Here is a 22,740-nt window from a genome sequence, read left to right as displayed (position 1 = left end):
CTGTCCAGCCTATCCTCTTGCAAGGACTGGCATTACTGTTTTGTTCTGCACAGCACCTGTACAGCCAGTGTGGTGTAGTGGTTAAGAGCGGTGGTTAGGAGCGGTGAACTCTAATCTGGAGAACCGGGCTTGATTCCCCACTCCTCCACATGAGTGGCAGACTCTAATCTGGTGAACCGGGTTGGTTTCCCCACTCCTACACATGATGCCTGCTGGGTGATCTTGGGCTAGTCACGGTCCTCTCCAAACTCTCTCGGTTCCACCTACCTCACAGGGTTGTGGGGAGGGGAAAGGAAGGTGGTTGTCATCCGGTTTGATTCTTCCTTAAGTGGTAGAGAAAGTTGGCATATAAAAACCAACTCCTCTTCTTCTTCTAAGTAAATACAAAGTGATGGTACTAATAGGAAATAGTAAAGCAGGCCAGAAAAGACTCAGTGGGGAAGGGAGGAAGTGTAAGGTATTAGCAACAATCACAAGTCCGAGATCAGAGCACCCTAGGTTCCTGCTTTGTACAGAACAGAAGAACTGTCTGGCAGGGTATTTATAGAAATGATAGAGACCAAGGAACTGATCCTGCACCTCATTAAGAAAAAAAAATCTTACCCTTTATTTCTTGCTGTGAAACCTTAGAAATGGGTAAATACCTCCATTGCCACATCAGCGTCCATATTTAGAGGAACCCTCGTCTAAGAGCAGTGTAAAAAATTACAGGCCAGCTGTTGCCACAGGCCTGATTCAGGAAACACACATGAGCTTTTCTCATGACTTCCCTCTCCAGAGCTATTGTCTGAATCTTTAACCATGGACCAGAAAGGATATTCTTTATGTTGACAAAGTAGTTCAGGGATAGTATACCACTGCAGAGATTTCCTCAGCTTTCATGTTAAAAGTCTGCGTTTTTGATGAAATAGAAAAATCTTTGAAACTGGGTCGTTGGTGGTCTCCCATCCAAGTACTAACCAAGGCCAACCCTGCTTAGCTTTTGAGATCTGAGGAGATCAGGCTAGCCTGGGCCACCCAGGTCAGGGCTTTCCTCAAATAAATTGCTCCAGATAATCTTAATCGTTTTAAGAACAGGCCTTTAGGAAATCAGAAATCAAGTGGAAATTGTGAAAGCAACACAGTACCGTTTCAGCTGTCAAATCTAGCTTACCAAGACATCTGGATGGCAGCCAGCTGTGCAGATGGCTGTTGGTGTAAGTAACGTCCCCAAATCCTCCAGTCTTCCGCCTCCAGAAAAAGAGATGGCAAAACTAAAGCCAAGATCTCCTTGCTTCAATCGCAGGGCAAAGCCAGTAGTTTCTAGGGCAGAATTTAATTCTGCAACATGTTGTTGTTCTCTCCTGTCTGCAGTTGTTTCCATCACATACCAGAAAGTATAGAAGAATACGTAAGTCAAACAGCTTTGTGCAGTTCCCCCTGACAGCATTTAAACAGGAAATTTGGTTTTCTTGTTACAGTTCTGTTAAAATTCTTTGACTACTTTGCCATTATTTGGCAATATTTAGCCTCTCCGCCAAATATTGTGGTTGGGGTAGTGAGGGTATAGCCAAATAACCAATTACGCCTCTCACTCCAGTTTACTCTGTCGTGGCTTTTTAAGGCGAGGTTATTATTTTTGTTAAATTGGGGAAAGCACATTTCCAGAGAACGTGCGATTGATTCAAACGCTGCTGTTTAGTGGGCAGGAAATACCTGCCCAGGTACATGTAATCTTGTATTCACATTGTTTTCATATTATCAGTTTGGAGCTTTAACATACTGATCCAAGTTTCTTTTTCTTTCAGCAGTTACATGTTTGACTGTAGAAGTTGGCTTTCCACCGTACTGAGAGAAAATGTAAGTTTGTAAAAACCTTGAGTACTGAGCTGCAGAGAACACTAAACATGCTTTATAATTGTCTGTCTATGGACTATGAAAATGGACTAGGACATGTACATTACTGAAAATGGGGCAATGGTTGCATCGCTTTTTTTAAAAAAATCTCCTTTCTTGAACTCTAAAGTTTTGCCCAGGTTGGCTCTTGACAAGATTCAGATTTTTTTTTTAAATGGGCTAAAATCTTACTGAATAGTATAATGTGCGGCTGCTTTGAAAACACAGGAAGCAGAGCCAAGGGCAAAGACGAACACAGCTGCATTTCAGCGTGGTGTAGTGATTAAGAGCGGTGGACTCTTAATCTGGAGAACCAGGTTTGATTCCCCGCTCCTCCACATGAGCAGCGGACTCTAATCCGGTGAACTGGGTTGGTTTCCCCACTCTTACACATGAACACATGAAGCTGCATTACAATGAATCAGACCCTTGGTCCATCAGAGTCAGTATTGTCTACTCAGACTAGCAGCAGCTCTCCAGGGTCTCAGGCAGAGGTGTTTCTCATCACCTACTTGCCTAGTCCCTTTAACTGGAGATGCCGGGGATTGAACCTGGGACCTTCTGCGTGCCAAGCAGATGCTCTTCCACTGAGCCATGGCCCCTCCCCTATGAAGCCAGCTGGGTGACTTTGGGCCAGTCACAGTTCTCTTAGAGCTCTCTCACCTCGCAAGGTGTCTGTTGTGGGGAAGGGGAAGTAGATTGTAAACCAGTTTGATTCTCCTTAAAAGGTAGAGAAAGTCAGATACAAACCAACTCTTCTTCATCCATCTTGGGACAAGACAGTTGCCATACTCGTAAAGACTGCTGTGCGGCTTTAGTGCCAGCAATTAACATTGGCCAATGCTGCTGTCTGTAGTCCAAGGCTGGCCTCACCCTGCCAAAGAACGTTCCGTTGCAACAGAACCTGGTCTTGGAGCTTGTTCAAACATTACAGTGAGCCGGGAGAGCAGATAGCGCAAGTTGCGTGACTTGGCGTTTTCACTTCTCACTGCAGGTGGATGGGGCTGCATTAGAATAGAATCATAGAGTTGGAAGGGACCACCAGGGTCATCTAGTCCAACCCCCTGCACAATGCAGGAATTTCACAACTACCTCCCCCACACACACCCCAGCGACCCCTACTTCATGCCCAGCAGATGGCCCAGATGCCCTCCCTCTCATGATCTGCCTAAGGTCATAGAATCGGCATTGCTGACAGATGGCCATCTAGCCTCTGCTTAAAAACCTCCAGGGAAGGAGAGCTGACCACCGCCCGAGGAAGCCTGTTCCACTGAGGAACCGCTCTGACTGTTAGAAAATTCTTCCTAATGTCTAAATGTAAACTGTTTTGATTTGGTTTCAACCCGTTAGTTCTGGTCCGACCTTCTGGGGCCACAGAAAACAACTTGGCACCCTCCTCTATACGACAGCCCTTCGAGTACTTGAAGACGGTTATCCTATCCCCTCTCAGTCTTCTCCTCTTCAGGCTAAACATACCCAGCTCCTTCTAGCTTTCCTTGTAGGACATACGCTTCTGGTGCCCACCTGTCTCCTCACAGTGAGGCGAGGAGAGAAAGAAAATCCTGCGAAAAAGAGAGGAAATGTGAGCGGCTCGTGCATCGAGCCTTTCTGCTGTTAACAGTAGTTCAGCAAGCTCCAAGGCAAGGCCTGATTTGCTCTTTGCTGAGGCTCAGATTTTTAAAATAAATGAGCAAAAGGCACAAAATCACAGCGTTGGTGCTTCACGGCAGGAAACAATATTGTAGCGAGATAGAAGAAGAAGAGTTGGTTTTTATATGCCGACTTTCTCTACCACTTAAGGGAGACTCAAACCGGCCTACAGTCACCTTTCCTTCCTCTCCCCACAACAGGCACCCTGTGAGGTAGGTAGGACTGAGAGAGCTGTGACTGGCCCAAAGTCACTCAGCTAGCTTCGTGTGTACGTGTGGGGAAACAAATCCAATTCACCAGATTAGCCTCCGCCGCTCATGTGGAGGAGCGGGGGATCAAACCCGGTTCTCCAGATCAGACTCCACTGCTCCAAAACACTGCTCTTAACCACTACACCACGCTGGCTATAGATCTGTCCTGAAGTTCTGTGGGGTCAGCAGTTGAGTCTAGGAGGTAAAGTGTGCAGATGTCAGGAGATTAACCTCACTGTGCATTTAGGAGTGTACTTGCATTCTTTTAAGTGCATTCGCTTCAACTGACATAGAAACACGTACCTCTTTTTAGGATAGGGTGCTGTCAGTAGAGAGCCAGTGTGGTGCAGTGGTTAGGAGGGGCGGACTCTAGTCTGGAGAACCGGGTTTAATTCCCCACTCTTCCACTTGAGCGGCGGATTCTAATCTGGAGAACCGGGTTGGCCTCCCCACTCCTACACATGAAGCCAGCTGGGAGACCTTGGGCTAGTCACAGCTCTCTTACAGCGCTTTCAGCCCCGCCCTTACCTACCTCACAGTGTGTCTGTTCTGGGGAGAGGAAGGGAAGGAGATTGAAAGCCGGTTTGATTCTCCTTAAAAGGAAGAGAGAATTGGCATATAAAAACCGACTCTTCTTCTCCCTCCTTCTCCTCGCTCCTTCTTCCTTCTCACTTTCTTCCTCCTCCATCATGTGCATACCAAAGAATGGTGTGTATGTTCTTGGGTATTTGTGACGATGTGGCAGATCACCCAGGATGTGGTGATGGCTGCTAACTTGGAAGGCTTTAAGAGGGGAGTGGACATGTTCATGGAAGAAAGGGGTATTCATGATTACTAGTTGAAATGGATGCTAGTCATGATGCATACCTATTCTCTCCAGGATCAGAGGAGCAGGCCTATTATAGGAGGGCTGTGAAACACAGGCAGGATGGTGCTGCTGCAGTTGTCTTGTTTGTGGGCTTCCTAGAGGTACCTGGTTGGCCACTGTGTGAACAGACTGCTGGACTTGATGGGCCTTGGTCTGATCCAGCATGGCTTTTCTTATGTTCTTATGTTCAGATATTGGCCTCTTGTGCAGTTTTGTTTACATGCTCGCATTTTGCATGCTTGGGCTTTGTGTGGGTCTTGCTTTTCCAGTAAGCCACTCTTGGCATGTTGGGATTAGTAAACCAATCCCTCCCCCCATCTCCCTGAATGTTGCTGCTAGCTGGAATGAGGAAGAACCCTATTGCTATCCTCCCGATGTTGAAAACTGAAATCAGGCAGAGATTTCTTCTTCATAACAAGGTGGATAGAGACAAAATAAGTTTTTTGAAAAGTTGCAAGATTCTAGCATGGTCGTTCAGGTAGCCGTAACGAACTGGTGCGCACAACCCGTTCAGGCCATGCATCCTTGTTTTACTAATGGAATTGCTTTTTCTCCGAGAAGCTGATCTGCTCAGCTTTGGCTTAGTGAAGAACGCTGGAGTGGAGGGAGAGTGACGTGTCCACCAGCCGTGCGTGTTTCCTCTGAGCTCTTCCCTCTCCAGTACGGTTTTGTTTTACCAGTTGTTGAGTAAGGACAACGTTAGAGCAGAAGACGTTCTTTTATTTAGATAAAGTGTTTATACGCTGCTTTTCAGTTTAAAAACTTTCGAGGCAGCTCATAAAAAATAACCTGGGTCAACTAGTGCAGTTAAATCAGTTTTCTAACAATAAAAGAACAACAACAATAAAACTGTTGAATCGTGTGTTAGTGGAAGCAGCAGTGCTGATGATGTGAACCTAGGCAGATCGTGAGAGGGAGGGCAGGAAGGGTTGCGTCAGTGTTTGGGTCTCATGGCCCTTTCTTGCATGCCCTGGGAAATGCCGATTGCCACTTTGGGATCAGGAAGCAATTTCCTCCAGGCCAGATTGGCCAGGGATCCTGGAGGATATTTTTTTTTTTTTTGCCATCTTCTGGGTGTGGAGTAGGGGTTACTAGGGGTGTGTGGGGAGAGGTAGTTGTGAATTTCCTGCATTGTGCAGGGGGTTGGACTAGATGACCCTGGTGATCCTTTCCAGCTCTGTGATTCTCCGTCTAGACATTAGGAAGAATTTTCTGACAGAGTGGTTCCTCAGTGGAACAGGCTTCCTTGGGACGTGGTAAGTTCTCCTTCCCTGGAGGTTTTTAAGAGGTTAGATGGTCATCTGTCAGCAATGCTGATTCTATGACCTTAGGCAGATGATGAGATGAAGGGCACCTTGGGTATCTTCTGGGCATGGGGTAGGGGTCGCTGGGGGTGTGTGGGGAGGTAGTTGTGAATTTCCTGCATTGTGCAGGGGGTTGGACTAGATGACCCTGGTGGTCCCTTCCAACTCTATGAATCTATGATTCTATCATACCATTAAAACCTGTGAGAATTGAATGGTATGGACCTTGTTCCTAAATGTCAACAAGATAGGAGCTAAGTAACTGTCCCTGGGGAGGGCATTTCACATCCGTGAGAGTCACCACCTGCCTAACCTCTAAAATGGGTAGGGGAAGAACTTCATACATGGAGGTCGGTTTACATGGGCTGCTGTGTGACTGTGCAGGCCACTGATCAGTAAGAGGATTTAAAGTTTAAAGTGGACAGTAAATTAGAAAGGCTTCTGTTAATCAGACGACCTTGCTTGGCACAGCTTTTCTCCACCTGGTAGCCACGATGCCAGTCATCTTTTAATATGGCTGGCATAAAATTAAGCAGTTCAACACTCTTGCCAAAAAATTTATTGTGTTGGAAGCCAGAGTTCACTTGGATGTGAAACACCCCTGAAATTTCCATTATAGGAGGTTGGATGTTTGTGGAGGCGAAAGCACCTGCACTCCAGGGTGGAAGGTAAAATATTTTGCTCTCCACAACCACTGCATCCCAAGGGGAGCACGTGAACACATGAAGCTGCCTTATATTGAATCAGACCCTTGGTCCATCAAAGTTATCATTGTCTACTCAGACTGGCAGCCGCTCTCCAGGGTCTCAGGCAGAGGTCTTTCACATCACCTACTTGCCTAGTCCCTTTAAGTGGAGATTCCGGGGATTGAACCTGGGACCTTCTGCATGCAAAGCAGAGGCTCTACCACTGAGCCACGGCCCCTCCCCTCCTTTGGCCTCACAGGAGCGAATGGTAGCCATTCGGTTGTATGGGTGTGTGTGTGGAGAGGACACTTGGAAACTCCGGTGGGTTGGAAGTTGAACTTGCTGCATTCCTTGGTGACCCCAACCTTTTAAGAACTGAGGCCACTCCTCTGTGGCTTAGTCACACTGTTGTGTGGTGGCGTGCTGGGGGAGAGAAGACAGAAACTAGTTAACAGCTTGCATAAAAGAAGATAAGGCAGGAGAAAACATTAGTCCTGTTCCGACTTGCAGTGCAACTTGATTTTCGTTTCCTGTTACTCCTGTCAACCCATGTGTTAACCTCATTCATAGTTAGCTGGACACTGATTCTTGGCTGATTACATAATTTATTATAAGCGCTCTTGGGGGTGAAGAGAATCTGGGGTTTTGTGTGCCCGTAATAAAGAGCACATGTGGAACAAGGACATCTAAAATTGCTGTGTTGGGACTGTAAGGTCAGGAAGCAGTTTTTCGCCCTTCTGACAACCCTGGGAAGACAAGTAGAAGAAGAAGAGTTGGTTTTTATACCCTGATTTTCTCTACCTTTAAGGAGTCTCAAACTGTCTTATGCTCACCTTCCCTTCCTCTCCCTACAACAGACACCTTGCGAGGTTGGTGGGACTGAGAGAGAACTGTGACTAGCCCACGGTCACCCGGCAGGCTTCATGTGTAGGAGAGGGGATTGACACTTGATGATTCCCTAACATTGAAGCCCCACCCGCCAGTATTTTGTAACAGTAGACTCTATTAAGCAGAGCAGGGGAGGTATGAGTTAAGAGGACAGTATGTAGGTTTCATCTTAACTGGATTTGAATGAGTTACTAAACTCAGCTAAGAGATTATAAGGCTTAAAAATGACACTGAAACCAAGAGGCAGTCAGTCAGATCTGGGCCCATGTGAAAGCTGTACCGGGTGCTTTTCAAATTGAACTGGAGGTTTGCATCCAAAAGTATCCTGTAAGTTTTGGGGGCTTTTGTGAAGAATATGTGAGATCCAGACTCTGCGCATGCCCCTTCAGTAACTGGAAGGAGGCATTTTTTGCCTAAGCCAATATTTCATCAAAATGCAAACTGTGTAAGGCTTAATGTTGACTAAACATCAGAATTACATGGATGATGTTTATTGGTTTCATGGATTAATTGAATTGTAGAGAGAACCAGCCTCAGGACATGCTTCAGTTTGAAAATTCCCGCAGGTGAAGTCAAGGTATTCGGAAGTATTTTAAGTAGGACCAATCATTTTGCTTGCTTCGACTGGAAGGGTTGCATTTTCACTTGGTTTAAAAAAAATGAGTGGATTAGCCAACTTGGCAGAAGAACTTGAGGTTGTATTGGGGAATTAGGTGGGGAAGAAACTGATGTAATGTACACTCGGGCAGGGGAGGAGAAGCAGCAGAGATGGCTGGGACCTGTGACTCAGCCTAGGAACATTTTGGCATGTGGTTTGGAAGCTTTGGAAAACTTAGCGGGTCCCATGTCTCTTCCTGTTCTGTATAGAATGTGAACATGTTACTGTGAACATCTATCTTGGACCTTTCCTTTCATCATCCCTCTGAAAGACAGAAGGTTGCAAAGTAACTATGACTTGCCCCTGCTCCCTGGGAGAGGTCCCATAAATACATATGTCTGCCAGTGCAGAACTCTTTATGCTAAGTAACAGTGTCCATTCTGTTTTGAAGGGATTAAAAAAAATGATCGCCCCAGCTCTGTTCACTGAGTGTTCCCCACCCCCACTTTCTAACATCAGTGCTTGAAGGGTTAGGTTATTTTTATGGTGATTTTCTAATTATATTTTATTTTCTGGTGGGTAATAATTACCTTGCCCTGACCTGGATGGCCCAGGCTAGCCTGATCTCGTCAGATCTCAGAAGCTAAGCAGGGTCAGCCCTGGTTAGTATTTGGATGGGAGACCACCAAGGAAGACCAGGGTTGCTGTGCAGAGGAAGGCACTGGCAAACCACCTCTGTTCGTCTCTTGCCATGAAAACCCCAAAAAGGGGTCGCCATAAGTCGGCTGCGACTTGACGGCACTCCACACACACACAATAATTACCTTGACCTGCGTAGCCCAGGCTGGCCCAGTCTCGCCAGATCTCAGAAGCTAAGCAGGGCTGGCCCTGGTTAGTACTTGGATGGGGAACCACTAAGGAAGTCCAGGATTGCTATGCAGAGTCAGGCAATGGCAAACCTCTGAATGTCTCTTGCCTTGGAAACCCTACTGGGGCATCATAGGTTGGGTGCAACTTGATGGCTATATATATAGAGGAGGGCTCTCCTCTCCGTGACGGCTCTCTCCTCTCTCCCCCCCCCTCTATATATATAGCCATCAAGTTGCACCCAACCTATGATGACCCAGTAGGGTTCCCAAGGCAAGAGACGTTCAGAGGTGTCACACACACACATACACATGTACACATATATATACACACATGTACACATATACAGACATATATATATGTGTGTGTGTGTATACATACACACATATATGTATGCATGTGTATGTGTATGTATTTTATTTCTTTACACACTCAGTGCTATCAATAATTTTAATATGGTCCAAAACCAGCAGATGAAAATATATAAATAGTAACAGTGAGCCCTGTGGTGCAGAGTGGTAAGGTGCAGTACTGCAGTCCAAGCTCTGCTCATGACCTGAGTTCAGTCCCGACGGAAGTCGGTTTCAGGTAGCCGGCTCAAGGTCGACTCAGCCTTCCATCCTTCCGAGGTTGGTAAAATGAGTGCCCAGCTTGCTGGGGGTAAAGGGAAGACGACTGGGGAAGGCACTGGCAAACCACCCTGCAAACAAAGTCTGCCTAGGAAACGTCGGGATGTGATGTCACCCCATGGGTCAGGAATGGCCCTGTGCTTGCACAGGGGACCTTTACCTTTTTAACAGGATAACAACTATATACACCAATAAATATTTGACAAAAATAGTCACTCACTCATGGGGGAGCCATTAAGAACCTGATATTAAAATGTGATGACCCAGTGCTAATGAGAAGAGGCATCAGATTTGTTCAAAAGAAGTGTTCGTTTTAAGGACATGGTCTGTCAAGTATAATAACCCCCATGTATCTGTGTTTATGGTACTGAAAGGTGCCCTAAAACTGAGCTTGTGATTTCAAAAGTGCCCATAGTCTGATCCAAACTCCATGGCAAGTGTCTGTAGTTTGCTGGGATAGCGCTTCTTTTTGTCCTGCAACAGCTTGAGGTTAAATGCAGGATCTGATTTCCTCCCCTATCACCTACGAAGGGGCGTAAATTGCTTTTCGAGCAGATGGTGATCCAGTGTATAAAAGCAGTCATGTCTCTTGTGGGACTAAAAAGATCCCAGCAGCTAGGTTGCCTGGGAATTTGAAACATTTTCCATCCTTCTGGTTATTGTGATGTGGGTGGTATTTCTGTCCCAAAATAGGCACTCTTGCATAAGTAGGCAACCTCTTCTAAACATAAATCTTCTCTACCACCCCCCCCCAATCTGATGTTTTTGCTTCACAAGCATGCCGCAAGGCCTACCTACTTTTGGCAGTAAGACCCTCACCCCCACGTTGCATTGCCACAATTGAGATGTAAGATGGTGGGGATTTCTCGGGGGGAAATTGAGTGTCCCCCTGTTAATGTCCTTGATTAGAAGAAAGCAGTAGAATAAAACTGGGCAAGTGAATCTAAAATCTTCTGATCCTTGGTGTTCTGTTCCTTGAGGATGAGGGGTGGAAATGCTTGCATACTACTCTAATTTCCAGGTTCTAGAGAGCTATTCGTACTGTGAGGGAACTCGGGTTATCAATCCCTTCTGCTGGACTATCACAAGACAGGGTGGAGTTCAAACCCTTCTCCCTCTGAGGTCAGAGGACACCTTCATCGCGGGTGGTTTCCTTCCTATGCTCAGGGAGGCAGGATCTAAACACTTTCATTTCCTGTCCTCTGGGCTAGGACTGCCCTCTGAACTCCAGTTCTCCTCCTGCCTCAGAGGGAGAAGCAGTGTTAGGTGTTAGCTCTTGGCAAACCTTTGTCTTTTTCCTGCATCGGCTTTGGAGACTGCTATGATTGCTTGTGATACTGAGGAGGAAGGGGAGTCAACTTTCTTTAAGAGAAGTGCACATTGCTTCAGAATCTCTTGTATTTTTGGAATTGCCTGTTGATAACTGTGTTCCCTGGTTTTGTTTTGTTTTAAAAATCCTTATTATGTTGATTTGTGAAACAGCAAAGGGTCTCAAAGTAGTATGAGCCATAGCCCATGACCATGACTAAGCACATTCAACCAGTGCTTCGCCAGCTGCACTGGCTCCAGCTAGAGTATCAGATCAGGTTCAAGGTGCTGGTTTTGACCTTTAAAGCCTTACACAGTCTGGGACCTTCGTACCTTTGGGACCACCTCTCCTGGTATACCCCCTCAAAGAACATCGTGTTCTTCTAATACGAACTTATTGGTAGTCCCCGGCCCTAGGAGTGTGCGGCTGTCCTCGACAAAGGTGGAATTCCCTTCCTGATGGCATCAGGGCCCTGTGGGACATCAAAGAGTTCCGCAGGGCCTGTAAGGCAGAGTTATGTTTGAGGGCAGCCACAGGTTGTCATCTCTGCTGGCCTCCCTACCTTCCCCTGTCTGCCCCCCCCCCCAACATGAACACATGAAGCTGCCTTATATTGAATCAGACCCCTGGTACATCAAAGTCAGTATTGTCTACTCAGTCAGGCAGCGGCTCTTCAGGGTCTCAGGCAGAGGTCTTTCACATCACCTACCTGCCTAGTCCCTTTAACTGGAGATGCTGGGGATTGAACCTGGGACCTTCTGCACGCCAAGCAGATGCTCTACCACTGAGCCACGGCCCCTCCCCATTGGTCTGTTGTCGTGGGCTCCTAAGTTTCTCTAGCAACTGCTTTACGGATTGAGCGCCATCTTTGTATTGGCTTAGGAAATTATTTTTTACTGTTTCAGTTTGATTAAGCGACGTTAGCTTTTTTGTTGAAATGAATTGTTGTAAACTGCCCCCCCCCCCCCCGAGTCCAGCTTGGCTGGTGATTGAGGGCGGGCTGGAAAATAAATAAATAATATGTATTTGCTGTGGTCAGATGGTGGCGTGATGATCACCCACCCTGAGCCTGGCTTTGGTTGGGAAAGGATGGGATAAAAAATCAAATCAATCAATAAAATAAATCAGATTCTTGGCCTTCATTTAGAAACATTCTATAGATAAAACTACAACCCCTCTTAATCTTAAAACTGTAGAAAAGGGATACAGTATTACCTGTAAAATCATCTACATTATTAGTTTCTTAATATGTTTTGTATTCCTCTATCACACATGATAAAATACACACCAAGTATGAAGTCATAGATCATAGAAAATAAACTCTTTATTTTCTGTGATCTGACTGCGTTAATGACCTTTTAAAGTGTGGGGTCTGACATCCCTCCTGAAGTTTGTTGTTTCCAAGTACCACAAATGGCGTTCATTTTTAACTTTTAAGAGTTCTTTTAAAAGTATCTTCCCAGCCTTCATGTTAGCAGAGATTTTCTAGGAAGCGTATGGGGATTTCCTGCTGCAGCCTCAGGAACAAAAGGTCTGAACAGATTTCCTGTGGTAATAGGCAGAAGGGCAGCACCTTTCATAGCTCTACCCCGCTACAAGCAAAATCAGAATAATTTATGTGAAATAGTAGGAAATGTATACTTTTCCATACTAGATATGGATCACGGAGCTGAGTTTTTCTTGGTTTACATTGGGAGTACTTTGGAGCCAAATTTTATTTTTGTAATGCAAAACATAAAACAGCATTGATCTTGATTTAAGCATTTATGTTTCTTTCCCTGAGTCCTTAAGGCTTCATGTCTGTTTGTGTAATGTTTAAGTAGCTGACCTCAACGTTTTGGTTTCTCTCTCTCCTTAATTTCCAGATTTTTCAACAACTGAGGGGTGTTGAAGAAGTACACCTTTAGCACGGGAAGATGAGTGAACTTGACCAGTTACGGCAGGAGGCGGAGCAACTGAAAAACCAAATCAGAGTATGTAGTACCACCTTGAAGTTCTGGCTGTTCCACCTATCTTAAATTCAGGGCTGGGTAGCTGTACTCTTTTAGTACCAAATGTGCATGTAACCACCGAAGGTTTTATTTTCAGCACCTGCCATAGTCCAACATTCTTAACTACGTTTGCTGTTTCACCATGGCTGGTGTACTGTGGTGCAAATGCCGGCCTTGTGCGGCCTTCTATGTTCATTTGTCCTTGCTGGTTTGGTGGAGGAAGAAAACGCTGTTAACATGTACAGTGACTTAGTCTTGAGGCTTACACCCTAATACTCTTATTTCAGAGGTTGGCATAATCAGGCTTTGTGGCGTACAAAAGAGGAGGGTCTCCATAGGAAGTCCGTTTCAGGAGCCCCCCAGCCTAAAGGCAGTGCAAGCCGGCAGCCAAACAGGCTGAAGAGTTTTGATCAATCTGTAAAAACTCAGCCCCCCAGCATCCACTGCTTCTTGGCTATTGCCTGCCTCCCCCTTAGGGTTGCCAGGTTTTAATGCTGCCGTGATAGCGGGGTGGGAATCCTCTGTTCAGCTAGCGACTCTTTGACCTCTTTGGTTTCTTCTCTTATTACTTGTCCACTTGCTTTCTGCCAATAATATTATTGGTTATTTGCTACATGGAAAAAGGGAAGAGGAATGAGACCCAGCCTGAAAAACAGACGCTGGGTACCCAAGGTTGGGTGGGATAAATAAAATACTATGTCAGGATAAAAATTATTTTAAAATATCGTTAAAACAGCACAATGACATATCCTAGGTTGATATATTGTATATTGTCTAAGTTGTTATACTGGGCTGTATATGTCTTCCATATAAAATGTGTGTGCAATTATCAACTAGGTAAAACAGTATTATTTGCTAGATGGCCATCTGACAGCAATGCTGATTCTGCAGACCGTGAGAGGGAGGGCAGGAAGGGATGAGTCAGTGCTCAGCTGTCATGGCCCTTCCTTACATGGCCAGGGTAATGCCATTTGCCACTTTGGGGCCAGATCGGCCAAGGATTCTGGAAGATTTTTGCCTTCCTCTGGGAATAGAGCAGGGGTCACTGAGGAGGGAGGAGTAGTTGTGCATTTCCTGCGTTGTGCAGAAGGTTGGACTAGATGACCCCTGAGGTCCCTTCCAGCTCTATGTTTCTGGGCTCCATGTGTAGGTAGCCTCAACCCTGTATTCTCTTCGGCTCCCCTTCTCTTCAACGTCTCCACCACCCACAATTCCCACTTTTAAAGCAAGTGCCAGCTTCCATTTGCCACCCCGTCTCTTGATTGTTGTCTCATGCATTCCTTTTTTTATCTTAAAGTACTGCAGAGTTTCTTCAGAATCTGCTCTTTGCCTTGGTTCCCCCGTCCTCTGCCATTTCCCCTGAAGTCTCTTTCTCAGTCTGTTGCCTTTTGCTCTACGGAGAGGTAAAAAAAATTAATTGGAATCATCCCCTTGTGTAAGGTTAGCATTGAAGCGAGGCATGCGGGCCTGTGAGACTAAGGACTCAGGGCCTTGTCAAAGTGGATTTTAGCTTTCCAGACTGGTGATAATAGTCGAGAGACTGTCTTCTTTTTTTATTTGGAACACAGCGTCACAGAAATGGGCATGAGTGAGGCTTACCTTTCCCCCTCTGCAGTTTCATGCATATGATGATGCCATTTAAATATAAATCTGCTTTTAAAACCATTATCACGAGCGAATGTGATTCTTTTTTGTGTGTGAATGAGTTTCCTCACAAACACTCCAGAAAGGTAGGTTAAAGCTTATTTGCAGTCAAGACTCATAATAAAACCCTTCAGGGTAAATAAGTTTGATTTCTTTCGTCCTAGTCAAAACCTTGTGCAAACAATAAAACTGGGTCATCTTGTCAAATTAGCATTAAAGTTGTAGGTCATGTAAAATGCTGTATATTTATGCTTGACTATGTGGCATATCGCCGTACCCCTCCATGTAAGAAGTAAATTTTCAAAGGGGTAGCTTCATTTTAGGTCCCTTACGTTCAGTTTCTGAAAGGTGTTTTATGAAACAAGATGATACATGTTTGTTCTCCTCCCTTCAAACATTGTTGGCAACCGCAGTAGTGTAAATAAACCAGGAAGAACATCTGACCTAGCAGACTTTCTGTCAATAAAAGGCCTGTGTAATTAAGTAGTCTGGGCCTCATCAGACTGGATTTCAGCTTTCCGAACTGGTGATAATAAATGTCAAGAGACACTGTCCCTTTTTAAAAATTTGAAGTGCAAGCAGTTCCCAGTTGGATCTCAGCAACTTCTTGACTGTCATTAGCATCAGCGTAGAAGGGGGGGTGGCTTCCCTAGAATCTTAAGCCTTCCCTGTCTCCTGCGACAATAAGTTTCGTATTGTATAAAAATCACAAATATACAGGATAAAACACACATTCAAACAATATGTTTACATTCCTATCCCCCTTTTGAGAGCCAGTGTGGTGTAGTGGTTAGAGCAGTGGTTTGGAAAGGTGGACTTTGATCTGGAGAACCAGGGTTGATTCCCTACTCATCCACATGAGTGGCAGAGGCTAATCTCGTGAACTGGATTTGTTTCCCCACTCCTACACATGAAGCCAGCTGGGTGGCCTTGGGCTAGTCACAATTTTCTTAAAGCTTTCTCAGCCCCACCTACCTCACAGGGTGTATGTTGTGGGGAGGGGAAGGAAGGGTGATTGTAAGCCTGTTTAATTCTTCCTTAAGTGGTGGAGAAAGTTGACATATAAAAACCAACTCTTCATTGTGTAGACGACTGGGGAAGGCATTGGCAAACTACTCCATAAACATAGTCTGCCTAGTAAATGTTATGATGTAACGTAACCCCACAGGTTAGTAATGACCTGGTGCTTGCACAGGGGACTACCTTTACCTTTTAATGTACTTGCTGCTAGTCTGTATGCACAGAGAAGAAGGGCTGCACATATCCTGCCTATCTCTGCTCACATATTGAAAAGAGCAGCAGGTGGTAAGATGAGGTCACTAGGTGAAGAGGATTCCTTTTTAACAAGAGGGGGCTTCTTTTCCTGTCATGTTACTTCCTGTTACATACATGCAACTCTGGGTTCCTTGTTGCTGCCTGGACATTGAAGGTGGATCTTGGGGAGGGGCTGTGGCTCAGTGGTAGAGCATCTGCTTGGCATGCAGAAGGTCCCAGGTTCAATCCCCAGCGTCTCCAGTTAAAGGGACTAGGCAAGTAGGTGATGGGAAAGACCCCTGCCTGAGACCCTAGAGAGCCGCTGCTGGTCTGAGCAGACAATACTGACTTTGATGGACCAAGGGTCTGATTCAGTATAAGGCAGCTTCATGTGTTCATGCACAGTCTGGGTCTGGAAATGTTGAAGACCACCAAGGTGTAAATTATGAAGGCTTTTAAAAAACATGTTTCTTGTGCAGTGTAAAATTTTGTTGATGCAGACTGGAGGAGACCAAGAGCGATTAGTTGTGGGAGCTCAGGACAGAGGGGATATAGGAGTAAAAGGCTGTTGTCTGTGAAGCTAAATAAAGCCATTTTCTAACCATTATGACCTTGAGTATATTCTCTAAAACAAGTCTGATGTAATCATTGTAATATCTTACCCCACCCCTTTCGTAAGCTAAATAAAATAGCTTAATGTGAAAACCATCCCTATAAATGATGATTGCGGAACATGCCACAAATTATCCAGCCATTGTATACATAACTAGCTGAAGAAATTAAATATCCATGTCTTCCGGCCTTCATTAATTTTAAATTTCTTTAAACATAATGAAAGGTTTTGGCTCCAGCGGGGAGATTTTCTGTATTTTGCTTTCCTGTGTGGTTGTCTGTTTAAAGTAAGAACAAATGCACGGCACAGCTTGAGTTATATTGAGAAGAGAGTGGAGTGCAGCAGAGATTCCTGATCTGGGCTTTTGGGGGGAGGGGCTTCCTTGTCTAATCATGAGGTGACCTATGCAAAATTAACTGTATCCACAATTCATAGTGGATGTCTCCCGCATGAGCACCAATGAACTTAGAGGGAGTTGGTCAAGGAAGTTAGGAGTTGGAAAGTTCATTCTGCATGGTGCCTATTATGTCTCTGCGTGTTATGTCTCTGTTATGTCCATTCCTCAGTGATTTTGTGCTCCTTATGTCCCAACATCCCACTGATAATTGTTGATGAAAGTTACACACAGGTTGCACAGCACCTAGTATGGTTTAGTGTGGAGGGCCAGCGTGGTGTAGTAGTAAAGAGCGGTGGTTTGGAGAACCGGGTTTGATTCCTGACTCCTCCACATGAGCAGTGGACACTAATCTGGTGAACCGGGTTGGTTTTCCCACTCCTCCACATGAAGCCAGCTGGGTGACCTTGGGCTAATCACAGTTCTCTCTGAACTCTCTCAGCCCCACCTACCTCACAGGGTGTCTGTTGTGGGGAGAGGAAGGGAAGAAGATTGTAAGCCGGTTTGAGTCTTCCTTAAGTGGTAGAGAAAGTCGGCATATAAAAATCAACTATCCTTCTCCTCTTTCTCCTTAGCGCAGAGGTGTCAAACATAAGACCTGAAGGCCGGATCCGTCCCCTTGAGAGCTTTTATCTGGCCTGCCAGCCAGCCGAAGCAGCCCCCCCCCCCCCAATCTGGGCTGGCAAGGCATGACCTAGCCCGACCAAATGACATTTATGTCATATCTGGCCCTCGTTAACAATTGGTTTGTATGTTGGACTGAGGAAACCCAGATTCAAATACCCACTAATTCATTTGCACTCAGCCTAACCTTTCTCACAGGGTGGTTATGGAGATAAAATGGAGGAGAGGGAAGCCTCTTCATGCCATCCTGAACCCCGGGCGGCGGAGAGGTGGGAGGTCAAAATGCAATAAACACCTTGTGATTGAACTTCTGCCTGTCATCATGTGTCAAAGCACATGGTCACTAGACGATTGTTGAGGATAAATGTGCTGAGACTTCCCAAACATGACTGCCTCCATTGCCATACAGCGCCCTGTAAATTTATCTGCAGAAGTTCGCATATGTGCATGTATACTTTATATGCATCACACGACAGTTAAGATACATAAAAGTCTGTAGTGGGACTCCCCGGTGGCCGCAACTGGCGGCTCATAGTAATGAGACACAGTTTGGTAAGGAGGCTAATTTATTGTATATAAAATATTGTGTAAATAAGGACAGTACAGCTTTATGTACTTGGCAGCGTTTGGATCTTTGCCCAGAGAAAGGGGTTTCACACAGATTATCCCGCTTAGTCTGTGAGATCTTAATGTCTGTTATGTTTTTCATAATTCTGTTTCATCTTGAAACAATTTGGTAGAGTTGACTGAGAAAATTGTCTCTAGACAACCAAAGGCGCTGGCGGGGGGAAAATGGGCGCTCTTTCCCTGTGCTTTTCTCCTCTAGGATGTGTTTTCTAAGGGGGGAAAGGAGTCTTCCAAATCTTTTCTCTCAGAAAGTGAGAGAGAGAGAGACAGGGGTTTAAAAATATTGTGTTAGGCTCTCCATTACCCTTCTAAAAAACTTGCTGTTAACTGCGTAAGATAATATTGTAAGGTGACACAGGGCAAGAGAATGTATGCACACCATGGGAAACAACCGCTCTCTCCAAGCACATTTTAAAAATGGTCTCTTTCCAGCTTTGGTTACCGGAATGTTCCTTTTTCTGACCTGTGATAATTTTGTTTACCTGCAATGCTGATGGCTTCCATTTTCAATGCTTAGTTTTTCCTAGCTGTGAAAATGGGCTCGGGGGGTGGGGGGAGAAAGAGATGTCAAAGTTACTTTTCCATTTCTCCTTTAAATTCCTGTTGGATTATCAATTGTGTATTCAAGGTTTCCTCTTTGGAGATGTCCTCACACTTCATGGGTCCTTTGGCAGGTTGATGCTTCCCTCGCTGCCTTTTGAATGGCTGTAGAAAAGGATCAGCTGGCTTCTTCATTTAAAAAAAAACTTTTTGTAATGGTATTTTTAATGTCAATTTCCCCTTTTCTGACATGGTCTCTCTTAACTTTCCCTTTTTCCAGGATGCTAGGAAAGCCTGTGCCGATGCCACGTTGGCCCAGGTAAATATGTTTCTTATCCCTATTATAAATTTGTTCAAAAAGCATTATTCTGCTGTTTAGGTAAGCAGTTAATTACTTTTAAAGATACGCCTATTAGCTTTTCCTCAAGGAACGTGTCTCGGGGTATTACATGCTCCCCTTGCATTCTCTAAGCAGCAGGTAGTCGTGCATACATAGTAATAAATTCTACTCAAGTAAGCTTCATTTACCACTGTGTAACATCTGGTTCACACATGCAGGAGAATCATGACGTCATGGTAGCCAGCTCCTGAGGTGCTAGAATGTGCAGGGGGTTGGACTTGATGGCCCTGGTGGTCCCTTCCAACTCTATGATTCTATTCTATGATTCTATGAACTGTCTGTCTTGAGAGTACAGGCGGTAAGGAGGGGAGGGGCAGTCCGCACCCCATAACGCATCTGATAACATCATTGGGCTGCCTATGGTGTTCCAAGCTCTCGAAGAGCTCAGATTGCAACTCAGATAAAACAAGCTATTTTGATTGATTTTATCTTCAAATAACTATTTGTTTGAGCTACAATATGACCTGCAAGGGAGTTCACCCATCTTCACAGCAGTCTAAAGGAAGTATCAGGTTGCAGACATTGCTTGTCACCGAATTAAAGACTCTGCAGTCTTTATTCCAAGTTTGAACATAAGCATGGTGCCTCTGGGACCCACTGTGTGAGGGCTCAAACCACCCCATAGATTAAAATGGGCATAAAGAGGTTGTTCCTGAACTGTTTTGAGTTCAGGTTTACCTTGATGGCCTTCTGAGCTGTGGTTTGTCGGGGGAGGGCTCTCCCAAAAAAGAGAGTCGCCGGGCTCCTTGCATGAAAGCAGCATAACGCACCTTGCAAGGATATTTCTCCTACAAAAAAGAGTGTGTAAATTGATCTTTAATCTTGTAGTAGGTCACAGTTTGGCCAGGACATTTTACTAGTTGCTTGGCTGTGGGACATGGCAATGCATTTGCTTTGAAAAAGAACCCTTCATTTCATAATTACATCATAGCTAGTTGGCTACGAGGGAAAAGCATTGTCATACTTGCTTGAGTTTGTCTGTTGGGTGTGTGTGTGTGTGTTGTAGCATAAAAACATAAGAAAAGCCATGTTGGATCAGACCAAGGCCCATCAAGTACAGCAGTCTGCTCACACAGCGGCCAACCATGTGCCTCTAGGAAGCCCACAAACAAGACAACTGCAGCAGCATTATCCTTCCTGTGGTCCACAGCACCTCATATAATAGGCATGCTCCTCTGATCCTGGAGAGAATAGGTATGCATCATGACTAGTATCCATTTTGACTAGTAGCCATGAATACCCCTCTCCACCATGAACATGTCCACTCCCCTCTTCCTTCCAAGTTGGCAGCCTGTTCCTGGGGCAGGGAGTTCCACAATTTAACTATGTGTTGTGTGAAGAAATACTTCCTTTTATCAATTTTGAATCTCTCACCCGCCAGCTTCAGCAGATGATCCCACGTTCTGGTATTATGAGAGAGGGAGAAAAGTGTCTCCCTGTCCACTCTCTCCATACCATGCATAATTTTATAGACCTCTGTCATATCTCCCCTTCTTGCATTCTCTCAGCAGCAGGTAGTAGTGGTTAAGAGCGGTGGTTTGGAGCGGTGGAGTCTGATCTGGAGAACCGGGTTTGATTCCCCACTCCTCCACATGAGCGGCGAAGGCTAATCTGGTGAACTGGATTTGTTTCCCCACTCCTACACACGAAGCCAGCTGGGTGACCTTGGGCAAGTCACATTCTCTCAGCTTCACCTACTTCACAGGGAGTCTGTTGTGAGGAGGGGAAGGGAAGGTGATTGTAAGCCGGTTTCAGTTTCCCTTAAGTGGTAGAGAAAGTCGGCATATAAAAACCAACTCTTCTCCTCCTCCTCACAGGGTGTCTGCAGTGGGTAGGGGAAGGAAAGACGATTGTAAGCCGGTTTGAGTCTCCCTTAAGTGGTAGAGAAAGTCAGCATATAAAAACCAACTCTTCTTAACCGCCTTCTTTCTAAGCTAAACAGCCCTAAGCGTTTTAACCGCTCCTCATAGGGCAGTCGCTTTGGCCCCCTGATCATTTTGGTTGCTCTTTTCTGCACCTTCTCAAGCTCTGCAATATCACTTTTTAGGTGCGATGACCAGAACTGTACAGAGTATTCCAAGTGTGGTCTCACCATAGATTTGTACAAGGGCAGTATGATGGGGGGTATTCTCCTACTGAGGCTCCAGCGTCTTGATTTGTGGGTTATTTCCTTCCATCATCGGGTAGGCAGGACCAATTCTTTTGACTTCCTGTCTCCCCCTGGTGGGAAATAGCCTGTATTAGGAGTTTGTGTGTGTGGTTTAAGCATACAACATGCACCATTAACCTTCCTTTCAGATCACAGCCAACATCGATCCAGTGGGTCGTATTCAGATGCGCACTAGAAGAACACTGCGGGGACACCTGGCTAAAATTTATGCAATGCACTGGGGGACTGATTCCAGGTGAGGGGTTTCTTTTAGTTTTTTTACTGCAGGAACCGCCAGTGTCTGCTTTCATATCCTGCCCTTCATGCAAGGAGTTCAGGGCAGCTTTATTGTGGCTCCCATTCTTTCTTTCCCATAACCACCTAATGGGCAGATCAAGAAGTTGAGGGGAGGGAAAATGCACAGGCGGTGCTTCTGGTACTCTGGTCTGTGTTCAGAATAACCCCTCGCTAGATGCTCTTGCTGATGTCTTCCCCTAGCTTCTTCGTTTATCATGTATCTCTTTCTTGGCGGCACTTACAGAATTGCGTAAACAGGAGGCTTGTCCTCGCCGCAAGTAGTTTACCATCCGGATTTAGACAGGGAGGAGTAGGAGAGGCCAGGGAGAAGGTTTTGAGGTTCCGCGTCTCCGCTTTAAAACGGAAGAGAGATGGTTTCCATTTTTGTGCAAAGACGGGCTGTGACTTCATAGGAAGTATCATAATCCAAGCTCCTACTCCAGAGCTGAGGGGATTTAGCAATCAGTGTCCCACCCCCCCATCTATTGGCAGCACAACTGAAATTTAGCTTCAGAAATGCACTACTACCCTTTTCTCCTTGCATGAAAGAGAGAGAGAGATTTGGTAACAGAAGAATTCTAAAGTGGGCCTTGTGGCTGCTCTTAAATTATTTTCTGCATTCCTGACAGTTTTAACTATTCAGAGATCCAGGGTTTTCAGCAAGGCCTGAAGAATGTGAATTTATGGTGTTGGCTGCCATCATATAATCCTTTTTCCCCCATAAGATTTTTTTTATAATATAAATGTTTTTCCCCCTACAGTATAATTCAACCATTCGCATTTAACTTTGCTTCCCGCCTTTGGATTTTCTCCACCATTTCAATTTGCGAATTTGTCTGCTGCTGACGGAATCGGCAGAAATTTACTGGAGGGAGTCTTTTTTAATCTAATGAAAACAATCTGATTAATCCACTTGAGCTTGTTTATACAAGTTAAATAATCTGTGCTTCAGTTAAGCATCTTACAGAACCCTGGGTCTTTATATCCTTAAGACAAGAATAGAACAGGCCTGGGTATTCAGGTGTGCCAGAAAAGCTGCTGAATTAGACTTCCCGCAGAATTCTGTTTGTCACATGTAGCCGCTGGGCCAGCTGTCAACTCAAGAACCATTTTGATCCATTTACTCGGGATAGATCTTGGGGTTGAGATCCTTGCGTAGCTATATGGATATTTTGCTTGGCGAGTGGATATTTTGCTTGGCATCCTGTACTTTTTTCATATGTAGCATCCTGTTTGGTACAGGGGTATTTAGTTGTTGTTTTGCGGTATCTTCAGAGAGACA

At 45.2% G+C, this 22,740-nt stretch overlaps 1 protein-coding gene across 3 annotated transcripts in view; it reads left to right on the top strand.

Moving 5' to 3' along the window:
- GNB1 (G protein subunit beta 1) overlaps positions 1-22,740 on the top strand; it is a 75,528-nt gene that overhangs the window by 33,717 nt on the left and 19,071 nt on the right. For 2 of the 3 annotated variants that reach the window (XM_056865080.1, XM_056865081.1), the window contains exon 1: positions 21,314-21,417. In XM_056865080.1, the coding sequence (XP_056721058.1) occupies positions 21,347-21,417 (71 nt within the window). In that variant the 5' untranslated portion in view covers positions 21,314-21,346. Of the gene's footprint in view, positions 1-1,787; positions 1,840-12,790; positions 12,899-18,892; positions 18,932-21,310; positions 21,418-22,740 lie in introns of those variants that run through there. The other variant, XM_056865082.1, reaches the window with a different exon arrangement.

Source organism: Euleptes europaea, chromosome 19 (genome assembly GCF_029931775.1).
Source record: "Euleptes europaea isolate rEulEur1 chromosome 19, rEulEur1.hap1, whole genome shotgun sequence".
NCBI classification, from domain to species: Eukaryota; Metazoa; Chordata; class Lepidosauria; order Squamata; family Sphaerodactylidae; genus Euleptes; species Euleptes europaea.
Note: the sequence above shows the minus strand (reverse complement) of the source record. Positions and strands in the feature narration are given on the sequence as shown.